This window comes from Ambystoma mexicanum, chromosome 4q, assembly GCF_040938575.1.
Source record: "Ambystoma mexicanum isolate Mex_15411 chromosome 4q, UKY_AmexF1_1, whole genome shotgun sequence".
NCBI classification, from domain to species: domain Eukaryota; kingdom Metazoa; phylum Chordata; class Amphibia; order Caudata; family Ambystomatidae; genus Ambystoma; species Ambystoma mexicanum.
This window is the reverse complement of record NC_090928.1, coordinates 1,009,096,754-1,009,113,960: the sequence shown is the minus strand read 5'-3', so window position 1 is coordinate 1,009,113,960 and position 17,207 is coordinate 1,009,096,754. Positions and strand designations below refer to the sequence as shown.

The 17,207-nt window shown below is 43.4% G+C and overlaps 1 protein-coding gene across 1 annotated transcript in view; it reads left to right on the top strand.

The window, feature by feature from the left end:
- Positions 1-17,207, top strand: part of USH2A (usherin) — a 4,817,015-nt gene that overhangs the window by 1,254,407 nt on the left and 3,545,401 nt on the right. Inside the window, exon 21 of the mRNA XM_069608572.1 lies at positions 14,816-15,049. Coding sequence (XP_069464673.1) covers positions 14,816-15,049 — 234 coding nt within the window. The remainder of the gene's footprint in view (positions 1-14,815; positions 15,050-17,207) is intronic.

Sequence of the window (17,207 nt, the reverse complement as noted above, 5' to 3'; positions counted from 1 at the left end):
TAATGATCCATAATTACTGCAGTTCTGTGCACCATTCCTGGAGCATCAAAAACTTTTTTTCTTGTGCCGTTATTCCTGAAGCAGAATTTTGGGTTTTCTAGTGGCGCTATCTGCAAAGGTCCTCCTCTGTCTTTGACCCATGTCAGTAGTTTTGCAAGCTTTGGCCATAATGGCTTGCATACATTCTGTACAATGTCGATGGTGCCTTAGTAACGACCAGTGACCATCCAGGCTTTACCGATTACTACTCCTTTCTCCCATCCGTTTGGTAAAAGAACTGTTCCCCAAATCTGCATTTGGCATCTGTTTTTCCAACTTTGAGCCTCTTCTCATACCGGATTACATGGTTCCTAGTATGAGCTCTGTTTCTTGTCTTAATGTCTTGAACAAAATCACCTTCATCGGGATAGGCTGTTTCAGTTGCCCATATTAGGGAAGCATCACTGCCCATGAACTGGCCTCTAGTTTTGCACATGGCCACGTGTGAAAGACAGTGTTCTGTTTGGACATCAATTTTTAAAGCTACGAAGATCTTGGACTTCCCCATGCTGTATGGTAGGAGTGCACAAACAAAGCATTCCCTTTCTGAATTTCGTCTTCCAACTTCTTTCATGTGCTGGTACCAAATGTTGTTTTCCCAAATGTGCTGTGCTGTCCAGGTAATCGTTTAGTTCGTTGTCATCTCCGTGCATACTCCTCTTGATTCTTAAGGTTTTCATGTAGTTTGCTATTACTAGATCCCTGAATGCATCTGTATGGCCCTTTCTTGCTGGAGGATTCTCAGGTATCTCAGTCCGTGGTGCAGGCCTCCTCATCTGTGCCATTTGAGTGGAGGAAAGTCTGGCAATTCTTTCTATTTCCTCTTGCCTTTTCCTGGCTCTGGCTAATGATGGCCAGATGGATTCTGCTATCAGCTGTGCCCGTGAGATTTTCTTTAAGTTTGTTTTCGTCTCCATCAGTGTCATCTCAGGGGTGTTTATTACTGTTATTTCTGTTGGTTTCTCCTCCAACTCCTCTTGTCTTTCCACAATGTATGTTGTGGAGTTTCTCATAGTATGCAGTCTTTTCTTCTCTGATGTTTTGGATTGTGGTTCTGTAGTCACTGACACTAGGCCTGTTGCATGTGCATTCTGTGTTTGCATGTGTGTGGTTGTCTGTAATCTTGTCACATTCATGCTTTGCCGACCCTGTGTCCGCCTTTCATTTTTGTTTGTTACCACAAGTGTGTGTGTGTCATTGCTAATCACATCCATTTCAAGTTCATTCATTCCACCATCAGATCTTCTACAGGCGGGAATGACTATGTAAGGTCTAGGTGCCCTTGTAGGCTTCATGCGTGCATCTTTTGGTGGGTGCACTGGAATTGGAATGCTTTGTGCAGTAAAACAATCATGAATATAATACACAAATATATTATGCCCCAGTATGTCAGGCGGCAGCATTTACTTCCAGAGAAATATGGACGTCGTTCCTCCTGCGGGAGGATGAGGTTGCTGTTCTGGATTCCCATCTTGATCATTCACCAGAAGGTTAATTCTTACGATACTCCTTTAAACAATATTGTCTTTCGGATTCTTTGTTGTGAGTTTCAGGTGTTACACAATTGTCTCCCCTCTTGTGAATAATGAATTGTCTATTATCTCAGGATACAGTTCTTTTACTAAAATATGGGAAGTGTCAAAATGAAGTGATAATTCAGCAAGTCTTTTTGCTGTGCATGTTCAAAGTAAGTCAGCTCCCAGTCCGTGACCCTGATCTGCTTCCATTCCAAAAACATGTTGCCTTTGTTAATGGAAAATAAGACAGGAAATCTCTGGCAATGCTCTCTCGATCTGTCCATCGGCGGAAAGCTTTTAGCATCTCCTCAGATAGTTCTGCTGATGGTTAGAGAGTTCCACTTGCAGTACTATTCCATGCAAGAGCATGCCCATTTGTGCAATATTGGCTGGATCTCTGATGAATGTGACGACGTCAACATTGATCGGTCTCCCCACTAGCTCTGGAAAATCAGTGACTAAACGAAAGAAAACGTTGTGTGCCAATCTACTGTCTTCTGGTGACAGGGACATCTGTCCTGTTTTGCTGATGTTCAGGACTGTATGCTTTCACTTCAATGTAACAATGTCTGCACTGTCCGTTTGCGTGGAGTGAAACTAAGATCACAATGTTATTTAGGAGTGTGCTCACACGTTCTGTATTCACTGGATTTTGGAGAAACATGAGTGTGTTTGTCGTTCTTCCGACAAGATTTGGACAGTCTTCAATTATTTGAAAGAACAAAGTATTTCCAAGCTCATTTACTTCCTTCTCTGCTTGGGACATTTGGCTTCTCCTCGCTGTATTCAGGAAGTAGGAGAAATTGTTTGGCAATTACAGTAAGCAATCTTCTTATTGTCTTTTTGTTTTCGGGATCTTGAAGAAAGTCAGTGACACTGGTGAGTCTCCTCATCAATGACGGGTATGATCTTAGCACTAGATTAAAATATCTTAGCACATCTTTAGTGATGTCATTACTGTGGGACACCATAAGTGATTTGAATATGGTCTCGGTGTGGAATGAGTCTGGATACTGTATTTTCTTCCAATGTATGTGTCCTCGATCAAAATGTGGCATGTTATTATCTCATCACAGTTTTAATGTGTCTTGATCCAAAGTTCAAGTTCAACAGACTATGTTGTGGCTTATAAATGCAATTCTCTTCTTCAGCCTGCAACTAGGATGCACAGAGTGTCCTTCGTTTATGTCCTTATCCCCTTTTTGGCAAAGAATTATTTGTCTTTGTCTGGCTGGTCATGCATCCTTTTTCTTCATCATGTTGGGGTGCAGGCAGGGGGCCTTCTTCGATGCAGGGTTTGATATCGCCCAGAAAAATCCAAGCTCTCCTGCCTTGTAGTTTCACTGTGGAAGGAGTGCAGTCCTCCACTGTAAAGGGTCAGTTAAATCTTGGCTTGTCCCACCTTTTCCTCATATGATTCTTTACAAGGACGGTATCACCAGAGCAAACAGATTGTACAGAAAGTCTGTGAGCTGTGCCTGTAGTAGTATCTCGCTCTGTGTTCTGTGCTGCCCTGCACCCTTTTCGTTGTCACTGCAGCTGGTCTAAAATTACAGTAAGGCAAGATGTCATGCAATTCAGGTAATTTTGCATTTCAGACCCTAAGAATTCTCCTGTAGACTGGGCATCACATCCAGCTCTATCTTGGGGTGTCAGCGGAGTACACTTTCTTCTTCCTGTGGCTATCTCGTGTGGCGTAAGATGATGCTCAGAACCGGGTTGGTTCCTGAGTGCATACAATGCCAAAGGAAGGCAGTGCCTTTTTTAGAGTAAGCTTTAACTTGGCTATCCTTTCCTTTAATTAACCATTGAGCTTCTCACAGATCCTGTTACCTTGTGGATGATACGCCGATGAAAACGTGTGCTTTATACCAAGCAGCAAGCTAATCTGTTCGAATGTCTCATTTACAAAGTGAGCTCCATTATCTGATCTCATGACTTCACACACACCTCACTTGGGGAACACTTCTCTCACAAAAACTGTGGCCACACAGGTAGAGTCCAGGTGTGTACATGCACCTGCCTCTATCCATCTAGAGAATGGACACACCACAACAATTAAGTATCTGTACCCATTGCACACTTGAATCATGGTAACATAATTGAGTTGCAAGAGCTGAAAAGGTCCATTTGGCCTGGGGATGACTCCTCTCATTACTTTTAATGTGTGCCCAGTTGTGAAGTGTTGACAGATTATACAGTTCACTATAAAAAATGCAACGTGCTGGGTTAAATTTGGTATGAACCAGTCTTCTGCGAGCATTGCCGCAAGATTCTCTTTTGTCATATGTGCTGGATAATGTAGCTGCTTCAGCGCTAATTTTAACAGGGCTATAGGCATCACCGGTTTACCAGTGCTGTCTTGTTGCCACAAACGGTTAGAGGGGTTTAAAGAACACCTTCGCCGTTTCCATAGATTTTTCTCTTCCTGTGATGCCTCCCCTTGGAGTTCCATCAACTGTGTCTGCCCTAGATTGTTATAGCTTTGAGGTGTAGTTTGTGCAACCATCATTCTCTCATTGGTATGGGTGACTTCCACTTCCATGATCGTCTCATTCTTGGATGCCATACGTTTGGTTTCCGTGTCTGCTGCTTGTTTTCTGTGTGAGCTAAAATCTGTCTCTTATGTGTGGGCAGTGCATTTCACAACCGCTATGCCCACTGTGAGCTGTAGTGCCTTGATCAGCCTGTCCAACAAGGCTGCTTGTTGCACTGGTGTGCCGTCTGCTCGGAGGTAGCCCCTCCTTTTCCAGCACACTAAGCCTGTGGACACTGTTGATGTCACATAGGCAGAGTCACTGCACACCGTTACTTTCTGGTCTGCGTGATTCTCAATGGTGAGTTTCAACACCAATAATTCTGAAGCCTGTGCTTAATGGCAAGATGGTATTTATGCATTAAGGAATACTCGAAATTCTCCATTTCCGGTGTGTTTCATTACAGCGAAGCCTGTATATCTTTGTCCATCATTTTGATCAATTCTTGAAGAACCGTCAATAAAGACACTTTCTCCTCTGCCAAAGCATTTTCTTTCACCCTGGGAATTTCATCATAGAATTCTTCATAGTTCACACAGTCATATATTGTCTCTCCATCAGTGACTGGCTATTCTATAAACATAGCTGGGTTCACTATCTTACATCGGACTACTTTAATTGATGGATTCAATATGATCACCTCATAGGCAGAAGCTCTCTAGGATGCCAACGTGCCCTTTGCTTTCTCTAGAATAGCAAATAGTGAGTGCTCGATGTACAACGTCATTCAGCAACCCATCACAATGGTTGTAGCCTTCTCAATGGCGAACACTGCGGCAGCTAAACTTTGTTGGCACAGTAAATGGCCTCTCATTACTGGGTCCAAATTTCCACTGTAGTATACCAGGGGCTTGTACCCCAATGTGGTTCTCTGTGTGAGCACTGCCGACAAAACACTGCCATTCGTGTGTGAAAACAGGTAAAATTCCTCTGCCTAATTGGGAATCCCTACAACTGGTGCTGCGCAAATAGCTTTCTTTTTTGAGTTCAGCAAATCCTTCCTCCATGGTCTCAGACCATTCAATGTTTTCTTTTGTCACTTGGGCCTGCTTTAGGGCCTGAAGTAAAGGCTTAGTGTCAGAGCAATAGTTGAAGACCCATGCCCTATCATAGTTGCACAGGCCTAAAAAACTCTGCATCTCTTTTATCGTGTGTGGCTTAGCCGTGTTCAGTATGGCTTCAGCCCTTTCTGGGGTCACTCTTTTTCCCTCATGTGAGGTCAACTGGCCTATGTACAGCACTTCTTGTTGACAATATTGTAGCTTTTCCTTGTCAACCTTATATGCTTTCTCAGCCAGTATAGTCAATAGCTGAACAGAATTATGCCTGCATTGCTCCTCTGTCGTGCTGCAGATTAAAATGTCATCCACATATTTCAGGACAACATTTTCCAATGCAATATTGCTCAGGTCCATCTGTAGGAAAATAGAAGGAGACTCACAGTACACCTGGAGAAGCCTCATGCTTTTCAGACGCATCTGTCTGAACATGAATGACGTCAGATCTTGTGAGTCACGGTGCAACGGGATTGAGAAAAATGCATTTTTCAAATCAATCACCGTGAAATATTTGGCCTCAACAGGTGTATTACAAAGAATTGTAGCTGGGTTCAGGACTAGAGTGAATTCGGCCTCAACTTTATTATTTATTGGGCGTAAATCCTGATTTAGCCTCCAAGACCCTCCCTTTGATTTGTTGATTGGATAAACCACATTATTGCATGAAGACTCTGATGTCACTAAGATGCCTTGCTCCATCATAGCCAAAATTGTCTTTAAAATCCCTTCATCTGCCTCTCTGGACATGGGATGTTGTCGGGCTCTTGGTAGAATTGCTCCTGGTTTCAGTTTGATTTTCACTTCTACAACCCCTTTCAATAGGTCTACTTCATAGGGTCCTGTGGTCCACACTGAGACAGGCACCTGGGCCATGTCATCATCAAAATATTCAGGACGGTTTTGTGCCATCATCATTCTCTGAGGCACTTCTCTTTTGATCATTCTCACCCAAAAGGTGAGACTCACTTCTACCATTGTCTCTCCCATATCTCCTTGCTCTTCAAACAGATCGTCATCAGTCACGTCAGTCAATCGATATCCTTCTTCAATGGTGATTACTGCACACCATTGTCGGTATTGTCGTCATAACCATCAATCAAGGCCATTCTCCCTCATACTGCAGCTGTGTGTATCATCAAGGGAAATACTTGTCCCTTCTCCTTGTGCATCAGTATTCTTGTTCTAAATAGAAACTCATCTGGGGTTCTCATGATTTTCTCTGCAAGGCCTGGCAGCCCTGCCATTAGCACACGTATTCCATATGAGAATATTTCTGGCTCTAATGGTATAGCCCTCATGGCTGTGTGTCCTGCGTATGCTCTAATCATTTTGCATATGTTTGAATAGTGCGTTTTGTCATTAAATCTCGACCCAAAATGTTTACCGGGGTCTGTCCATTAATATAATAAAGGCACATGCATTTCACATTCTCCTATAGAGACTGGAAGTGTGTTTGTGAAGGGAACATGACTTGTAGCTCCTGTGAAACTCTGAGTATTTATGACCTCGTCGGACAAGGAAAACTTGCCTTCACATATACACGAGCATGTTGCACCCGTGTCAACTAAGGAATATTCTTTATCCCCTATAAAGACATCCACCCTAGGTTCCCAGTGAGGGTCTGGTGTCCCTGATAGTATAGAACACATCAGGGTTCCCAGTGAGCTGTCCTAATCATTATATAGCTTGTGCCCACCATGTGCTGATGGATTTCGCCCATTTGCAGTGTTATTTCCCATTCCAGGGATCATGGTCTGCCCTGAGCTCATCGTTTGTGACAATTGCAGCAGTGACTGTTGGGACTGCCCTTGTGGAAAACTCACTATATTCTGAGGTTACAAACCTTGTTGCACTCCTGGCGCTTGTTGTTGCACCGTGTGATTTTGTGCAACACCCTGCTGTAAAAATGCAGGTTGATTCACCATGCCTGCTCCTGTCCCTTGGTCGTTCTGCACCATGCCTTGGTTTCTGCATGTGCACGCTAAATGCCCTGTCATCCCACACAGCCAACATACTGGCGGTGGTCGGATCATTTGCCCATTTGACATATCTTGATTACCATGTTGCATATTTTGAAAACTTCTTTGATTATTTTGAAAACCTCCCTGATTGCTCTGCCATCCTCTTCCTCTAAATCCTCTTACCCTTGGGTAAAACCCTGTATTGCCCTGATTATTCTGTTGTGGATTATTTACCTTCTGCATGCTCGGTACAGCTGTGCTAGTTATCATGGCTTCCTCAAGAGCATATTTTGTCAATTTCTTCTCCACCAATTTCGCTTCCTCACACTTCCGGGCAGCTTCCTTTTTGTCTTGTAGTAGCCTGCAATAGTGTGCGATGGTCAGCTGTATTTCTGACCATGACTTAGCCTCGATTCCTACCAATTTCTTGAGCTGTTTCTGTACCAGCGCTGGCAGCCCTTGGCACAATATATGGTAAAACACATGTATAGATTTCTCTCAAGATTCATGAGTCTCGAGTACACATGAGTCTTGAAAATTCTGTATGTAAATTAATGGATCCTCCAGACTCCTTAATTTTACGTGTCATTATAGTTCCCATATCAGAAGTGTCTGGGTAAAGCACTTGTAGTGCCTTCATACTGCAGCTCTGCAATTATTAAATGGAGCTCCGTCATGAGCGGTATTAATTGTGGTCACACCGAGGTAACCTGCCGTTGTCCACACATTGTCTGCTCTCTCACCAAGTATGGCTATTAAGAGACCCTTGATATCCCTTATAGCTAACGTGCTCCCTCCTGTCATTTTTTCTAACTCGAGTATCCATTTTCCAGCTCCAATGTCAGCATTGGAAGCTTGTTTTTCAAATGTTCTCGATCCATGTGTGGCCATGGAATATATTGTGGTCTTGCCAGTAAATTGGGATGAATAGCTCTCTCTCTCTTCTCTCATTGTTCTCCTATCTATTGCAGGGGTAATATTCCTGCATCGCCGCCTGCCTGGCAATGACCTAAGGCTGTTCACATAGGGTGGTGCTGACACTCCCCTCTGACCGTGAGATACTTTTTCGTGTCGGTATGACTGTGTGGCTGACTGTGTGGCTGACTCCGATGCCCTCAGTGTGGACTTGCTAGTGTCCGACCACCTTATCCCTTTCTCCCTTGGGAATCGTCCTTCACTCCTTCTCTCTTCCTCCTTTTCCTCGCGCTCTTCCTTTTCTGAGTCGGTCATTGTCTGTGCCCAACTTGTGTCACTTCTTGTGTCTTCTTTGGTCCTACTTATTTCTAGTCTATCCAGGGATAGTTCTCTATTCCTACTACTTCGGGAAACATCCTCAGTGTCGTACATCTGGGTGCTCTCTGGGCGTTCGTCTTCTCCCTCCCCTTGGGGTATTTGTTCTAATCCCATTTCATCATATATTCTATTGATCGTTGCTCTACTGCTTCTGGTGTCAAAGTCATCCTTGATATCCGCCCTAGATGTGTCTGGTATCGAATCGTACGCAGGGAAGAATTCTTCTATATCTTCCCAATCTTAGTCCTTAGACAACATAGACATTCCAATATGGTGGATATACCACCATACCGAACCATAGAGTTTGTCTGCAGTACATTTAGACTGGTTATCACATGACGCGCAGGTGGCAGGTGGGAGGGGTCCATCACACGGCTTGCGAGGTAATATAAACACAAGAATACACTCGTTGGGAACAACTACAAGCCTGAGGAGGCTCACGAGTCAAGCAGAAAGCGTGGCATTTTTCCACCCGGTGGGGTGAGTGGTGCTTCACTCCTGGTCTGACCAGTTACTGCTGTTGTATGCTTTTTAATATTAATATTGTTTTACACTACTTGTGATTAATAAAGTAATTTTGAACTTAGTAAATGGTTTTGAGTGCTTGGGCATTCCTTGGCTGAAGCTGGAGCTAATGTTTATCTGCTATCCTGCATCTTTACCGAGTATTTTCATAGCGGCCGTGTAGTGGTTAAGTTGCTAAACCCTATAGGAAGACCACTTTTTCGGTGGATCATGACTTTGCTCCCCCTGGAGGAATCCTCACCAAACTTGCAAAAATAGTATATGGCCCGCTCTGAATTTTTTCCGTTTGGTGAGGTTTTGTGCAGGGGGGAAAAGCTATAGCGGGTGTCCCACTTTTTTCTTTCTTCTCCATAGACTGAATTGGCGAAAAGTTTGTGCATGGCTAGAGTCTGAACGGCTGGATGGATTTGTACCAAATTGTGGCATGAGTGGGGCCTTGGGTCAGAAAGTGTGCTTTTGTGTGTTTGGTGGAAATCCAACCAGTACATATTTTTAGTGCCCCCTTGTGACTGTCTTTTTTTAATGTAATGGTTTTGTAGCTTGTACGTCTAAAAAGAATAGTGACATCTGGCTCCGCTCCACGGACCCATTTCCATGTTCGCTCCATTGACAGAAGTCTCATTGGCTTGCAGTATGCCGTGCTGTTGCCAAACTTTGGACCTGGCTGGTGGTTGGCTGGAGGGAAGTTTGCCTAGCCCCTAAGGGATTGTGTGCATGGCTGGGCCTCTTGTACGTAACAGTGTGGCCACTAAAATTAGTCATATCTGGCTCCACTCTGGTGTCCCATTTCCCTGTTCGCTGAGCGGGCAAAATGGATGTGCTTCCACTGCAGTGTGCAGTGAAGTGATGTGCGTCATAAGTTTTCGATAACGCTGGCATGTTATATCCAAGGACAACTCGGCGGTGAAAGGGCCTGGAAAACATACTTTACAGAATCTGGTGGTGTGAAGAAGGGATGGAAATGGTCGGGGGTGAGAAGTGCTTTATCTGATATATCTCATTGGAAGAAGACGGTGGTGTGCCAGCGGTATCAGTGCATAATACGCCAATATGCGCTTACCTCAACAGGAAACAACCTTGTGTGGACATTGCACATCGTCATTATGGTATGAAAGCTCTAGCAGCAATCTCTTTCTGTGATGTGTGGTGTCAGACTGAATTGCAGCAGGGGAGTGCATTCCACATTACATGAACATTAGTATGTCCTCTAGTTGAAAAGGTATGTCCACTGGTTGCAAGTAGGTATCACATTGTTGCTTTGTGTGTGTGGTTTTGCTGCATTGCACACATTGTTTGTTGCATGAGTTTGGTGATTGTTATAACATCCTACAGTTGTCGCTGTATGGGTGGAGATGTTACAGTGAGCAGTCCTGCAGTGTGTCCACTGGGTGCAGTGTTGGAATAGTGTCCATATAGAAGAGCATACAGTTAGACTGGTTCTTGTATGTGCCTGGGTAGTCTGCATTGCACAGATTAGTAAGTGTTGTAGTGCACTATGCAGTATTGGTTCTATGCACGTACAACAGTGCTGGGAGCAGGACCAATGTTTTGTAGATTTTGGTATTTATTTGGAATTAATACAATGCTTTGTGAATGAAAGTGGGAAGCAGTGCCAAACATTGTGGTATGTTTGTGCGTTATGGTAAGTGGAACATGTGTGCCTGCATCCCTGCTTTATGATGTGGCAGTTGGGTAGAAGTGCTGTTCCCTATGTTGCCTTTGTGAATTCTGGCACATGGCTACATGTTCACCTGCATGGCTCTGTTATGTTGTAGTGGGTGTGGACAAGGCCTAAACTGTTGGGTGCATATGCTGATTTTTCCCACCGCAAAGGTGGTTTTCTCAAGCATACCACCAAGAAGAGCATGGGACCATGCCGGTGTAATTTGTCCCCAGCAAGAGGTCGGAAGGTGTTTAATTAACAGAAGCATGTGTCAATTTATGTCCACTGCTGGAATGTTGTCCACCGACTATGACATCATTAATGAGCGAAATTTGCACTGGTTCCATGCAAATGGCATTTTTTACCAACATTGGCAATGCTGTTTTGTTTTACACTGTGCAAAAAGTGTTGAAGGCAATCCTGTAAAAATGTAAGGAGGCAAACATAAGAGAAACGGTTCTTTGTAAGCACGTTAACAAAAATTATAATAATCTTTTCCGAGAGACTAATAAAGACAAAATCCCCTAACCTGTTTCACACTTCTTCCCCTCACACCCCCCTTCCTAGCATGATAATTCAGCGGATTCTGCAGTAGTTTCAGGATTAAACATGCTGCATCGAGCCCTTTTCAGGATGGTAGCCATGGAAATGGGACTGTGGAGGCAAAGGGATTGCTCAATAAGGTTTCTGGTTGTGGTGTGTATGGAAAATCTCTGGCAGAAGGTCTCTTTGTACAGAGAAATGCAGTATACTATGGTGGAAGTGTGCAAGCTAAGGGGCGGGCATCCTGTTTGTAGGCATGCACTATATGTACTTGTTTGAAGTTGGTAACATACCCTTAGTGTTGCTTTTCTGTGATAATTTTTCATATGTTTGCAGTAAGTGGGGTGCTGTGGATTTTTTTTTCGGGAAGTGTACAAGGTACGTGACAATCATCCTGTTGTTATGAATGCATTGTGTGTATAATATCATATGATGTGATATTGTATGATATTCCATTTATACTGCACATATACACACGTTTTTGAAAGTGCGCCGAGGCAAGGGAGTGGAACAGAGGGGAGACAGAGACAACCAACATACTAGACCAGGTGCCACTCAGATTTCCCAAGTGCATGGGTAGGGGGAGGAGAAAGTGCAGTACATGGGAAGAAGAAACAATGACAATAAGTAAAAATATGGCCCGATAGTGGCAAGTGCTAGGATAAGTGGGGGTCAGAAAGAGGGGGGCCATAAATAAGTGACAGAAGGGGAGCCAACCACCAGGAATCTGTCCCCAATCAATTTCAGCCAATCGTCATTCATCAAACAACCAACAGCGCAAGGCAACTCCACAACTGAGATGCAGAATTGGGCTGAGAAAGATCAAGTTGCATGATGATCTGGATGTCATCAGCATAAGAGTATCAGTGGAGGCGGTGAGTGTGGACGAGCTCCACCAGTGGCTGGATGTACACATTGAGTAGGGTGGGATAAAAGACAGACCCCTGGGGCAACCCACTGCTCAAAGGCACAGATGAAGAGCAAAAAGGAGAAAGAGAGAGAGAGATAGAACACAATCAAACAGAAGAAATTCTAACCAAAGTAACACCTGGTCGGCTTGACTCGCCCCAGCCAAACGGTCAAACAGGATGGAGTGATCCATGGTATCGAAGAGCTGGGCTAAAACATCCACAATGTAGACCAACATGCTATGAGTACCACGGCCAGGGTAGAAGCCAGATTTGATAGGATAAAAGAAGTGAGAAGTTTTGAGAAATGAGCTAAAATGCTTCCAATGCTTCAATTAATACAATAAATTCTGCTGCCTGGGCCATATCATGTTTTGACAACCTCATTTGAACTACAACCTCATATTCCCCACCTACAAGGCACATCACTACAGCACATGTGTGTCTCTGGTCAATCTCCTGCCATGTTTATTGCAATACCTGTTGAGGTTACATGCAAGGGTTACATTCGTCGATGATCCATCAAGGAAGAGGACTGGTCCTTCCGCAGGTGTGACCTCTCTTGCCTCAATAAATCATCTTAAGGACACTTGTATGTAACATAATCATGCACTTCCTCCCCTTACTCAACAGGTATTGCAATAAACATGGCAGGATACTATGCAACACTTCACAATATGAATGGACAGGCTTGACACAATTACTTAATATTTGAAGGCCCTCTGTGTCGTTAGAATGGATTTAGATTGCTCAGGGTTGTGAACACTGCATGCTCTACCTATAATGTCACTGAGCACCCGATAGTGATGGGCAATGATTTTTCAATGGCAAAGGTTGCAGCAGCCAATGCCTGTACACAATTTACCCAGCATCACTGCATCTAATATACCACTGTAGTATGCCTGGGGTTTATATCCCAAAGACATGTGCTGAGACAACACTGTGGCCGTGACCTGGCTGCTGGAGTGTGAAAACAGATACAATTCTTTCATGTTATTAGGGGTTGCCAATACTGGTACATGACATATGACATATGACATTTTTGAGTTCCTGGAAACAGGTTATCTTTTTTCATGTTCATGTTATTGACCCTTGGCATCTCTGTGCTTCTTTGAGACCCTGCCATCCATTTTTTGTGTAGCAGGAATAGTCTAAAATCCTCCATGCTTTAAAATAGTTATGCAAAACCCAAAAATGGTTGCATTTCTTTAGCTGTGGTTGGCTGTGGTGTGTTCTGTATTGCAGCTACTCTTTCTGGGGTTATTATTTTACATGCAAATTATATATTTTTTTTCCGAGTACAGTTCCTTTTTCTGACAGTATTGCATTGTATCTTTATCTACTTTGTATCTGTTGTCTGCAGTGTTGGCAGTGTAATTGGGGCAATTGTCTCAGCTGTGACACCTGCACAGGCGTCGCGCCATAACGGGCAGTAGGAGGTATCATGCCTTACTGCTGTTTATATGTAATGGGGGCCTCTGGTCCACTGGGATATGCGCCTGCATGTTCCAACACTCTTGTGCAAAAGGCCCAGTCTTCCACATGACCAACATGGTCCTGGTTCACCAAATCTCTGCCCCATCCATCCAAATCCTCCTCCCCTACTTCCTCGGCCTCCTTGGAACCCCCCTCTTCATTGTGGATAACCTCCCTAATAACGTGCTTGGTAACTTCGGTTGTCAAGATAACCTTGGCACCCTTCTGTCCACTCTGGTGCCACTCTCATTTCTCCTGGAGCCATTCTCCCTTCTACCTGCTATACAGGTGGGCCTGTAATCACCACTCTTTCTATGCTTGACTTTGCTTATTTCTACTGTACTAGCTTTGCTTCAGCCTGCCACCGCCTGCAATGATATACTATAATTGCCTGAATCTCTGCCCATCCCTTGGCCTCTATCACTCTTACCTTGTCCACATCTTTCTGCACCTCTTTTTGAAGTCCCTTATTTGAGATATGGTAGAATATTGCTATAGTCTTATTGCATGGCTCCCCTGTCTCAGCACTGAACATCTCCTGAATCTGTTAAAGTATTGTGCCGGGAAAACAACACATTTTCAGAAATTTCACGTTATGGCCAAAGAACCACACAGGCTTACTCCTAAGTAAGTTTGTAACTTGGAACAGATGTATTTATTCTGTTGTGACTAATTACAAACTCTGACCTTTTATTAACTAAAGTGTGTTAATTATATACCATATTCAATAGCTACTCCACTATAATGCTGAGCAGCATTGATCATTGAATTCATAGTTTATTCCTATAAATAGTTTATTGTGTAGTGTTAGCGAATGTGAAGTCTTCTTAAATATACATTGATTGTGTTGATTATATGTATTTATAGTTTTTTCATTGCTAATGACATTATTTACCTAAATGGACCTGTTGTACTGTTCAACATATAGGGTAATATTACAGAAACACAGAAACACTGCACCTGTGCAAGTGAAATTAGCATTAGAAGTACACAAACATATTATTGTATTGCATTTTTGCATAATGGGAAAGCACTAGGACTATGGCAAACATTTGCATGGTGCGCAAATGCATTAAAATAATATTGTTTGCACTCGAACAGCTTTCCCATACTGATATTTTATTTTGCCCTGGGTTTAAAGTTTGTCTAATAGCACACATTTGTTTCATACATGAACATGGAATCGTTAATTGCTATTATTTTGGTTATGTGTTTTAAGAACGCAAATTAATACGAATAGATATTATAGTCTCAAAAGCAAAATTAATAAATGAACACTGTTTTCTAATATTTAGCTCCAGAAACATTGCATCCACCTCGAGTGAAGGGACTCAACAGCACATCAATACAGGTTCTCTGGAATTCACCAGAGGAACTGAACGGGCCTTCTCCTATGTACCAATTAGAAAGAATGGACGTGTCATTAAGAACATCACAGCATGAAGAAGTTATGCAGGGGGTTCGTTTCCCAGGTCATGGCTACTATAAATTCCACAGCAGCACACTTCCAGTCAATACAATTTTCACAGGTAAGTGAATTACCCATGACATTGCCTTTCAATATATAGTCTGGAAGAGTATTTGCTAATGTGTTTTTTTTCTAAATGTACATGTGTGTTATTTTAAATAAGAGTTTACCGGCAATGACACATTAGTAAAGCATTATGGAATCTTGCCCAAGATGGAATGTGGGGCATCCAGGTGTGTACTAGCGGTGCATACTCTCTACTCCAATAAAAGAAAATGGGGCCCATTTCCCAATCTGTAAACTAAGACATTCTAAATTAGGTCACCCTAATGTACTACTCTTCACAAGAACAATGTTAGCTTTATTGCTCGAAGTAATTAGAAGAGTATGGGACTGTGTGTAGTTGTGATCTCTGCTGATGTAATACACACTAAAATCGGGCAAGGCATAAAGTGCTCTTATTAATTAGTAATACAATAATTGAAATCATATTTTTTGACCAGGTTGAAAAAGTCAAACGTTTATGAAGCTGATTCAAGAAGGAAATGAGGTTGAACCTACACATGTCAGATTCAATTCTTATCTCATTGAAGCTGAAACTAGCTGGAAAACAAACAGATGTACCTTTTGGTTCAGATTGGCTCAACTCAGTTTGGTCAAAAGGTTTTCGAATGCATTTGTGTGAATTGTAACAAATGGGCTTGAGTCCGTTCAAAAGTTAAGGATGATGAAACTCATTTTCTTCTTTCCAGTCTTGTTACAAGAATGTAACGTGGTACAGGAGAGGTGGAGAGAGAGGTTGCCCCTTGCTACTGAACTGATCAGACACACATGGGGGAAAAGGAGGGAAAGGTGGAGCAGAAAATAAAGATGCATTTTTCTTTCGATTTTGAAATTATTACACAAAAGTAAAAAGAAGGATTTACTATACTGTGTATAATCAAATTGTTTCATTGAAGTAGTGTGCAAGTGGAAGCAGTCATTGCAGTCTCCAGCTTTTTTGACTGAAACTCTTGCAACAACCTGGTTTGGAGTCCTACTTCACTGTCTACTACTTCTGGCTGTGCAGGGGTTAAAAACTCCCAGGACCGCGAAGCGGAGCGAAGTGGTGTGCAAGTGGAAGCAGTCATTGCAGTCTCTAGCCTTTTTGACTGAAACTCTGTGCAACAACCGGGTTTGGAGTCCTACTTCACTGTCTACTACTTCTGGCTGTGCAGGGGTTAAAAACTCCCAGGACGGCGAAGCGGTGTGCAAGTGGAAGTAGTCATTGCAGTCTCCAGCCTTTTTGACTGAAACTCTGTGCAACAACCTGGTTTGGAGTCCTACTTCACTGTCTACTACTTCTGGCTGTGCAGGGGTTAAAAACTCCCAGGACCGCGAAGCGGAGCAAAGTGGTGTGCAAGTGGAAGCGGTCATTGCAGTCTCCAGCCTTTTTGACTGAAACTCTGTGCAACAACCTGGTTTGGAGTCCTATTTCACTGTCTACTACTTCTGGCTGTGAAGGGTTAAAAACTCCCAGGACCGCGAAGCGGAGCCAAGTGGTGTGCAAGTGGAAGCAGTCATTGCAGTCTCCAGCCTTTTTGACTGAAACTCTGTGCAACAACCTTGTTTGGAGTCCTACTTCACTGTCTACTACTTCTGGCTGTGGAGGGGTTAAAAACTCACAGGACCGCGAAGCAGAGCGAAGTGGTGTGCAAGTGGAAGCAGTCATTGCAGTCTCCAGCCTTTTTGACTGAAACTCTGTGCAACAACCTGGTTTGGAGTCCTACTTCACTGTCTACTACTTCTGGCTGTGCAGGGGTTCAAAACTCCCAGGACCGCGAAGTGGTATGCGAGTGGAAGCAGTCATTGCAGTCTCCAGCCTTTTTGATTGAAACTCTGTGCAACAACCTGGTTTGGAGACCTACTTCACTGTCTACTACTTCTGGCTGTGCAGGGGTTAAAAACTCCCAGGACCGCGAAGCGGTCTGCAAGTGGAAGCAGTCATTGCAGTCTCCAGCCTTTTTGACTGAAACTCTGTGCAACAACCTGGTTTGGAGTCCTACTTCACTGTCTACTACTTCTGGCTGTGCAGGGGTTAAAAACTCCCAGGACCGCGAAGCAGAGCGAAGTGGTGTGCAAGTGGAAGCAGTCATTACAGTCTCCAGCCTTTTTGACTGAAACTCTGTGCAACAACCTGGTTTGGAGTCCTACTTCATTGTCTACTACTTCTGGCTGTG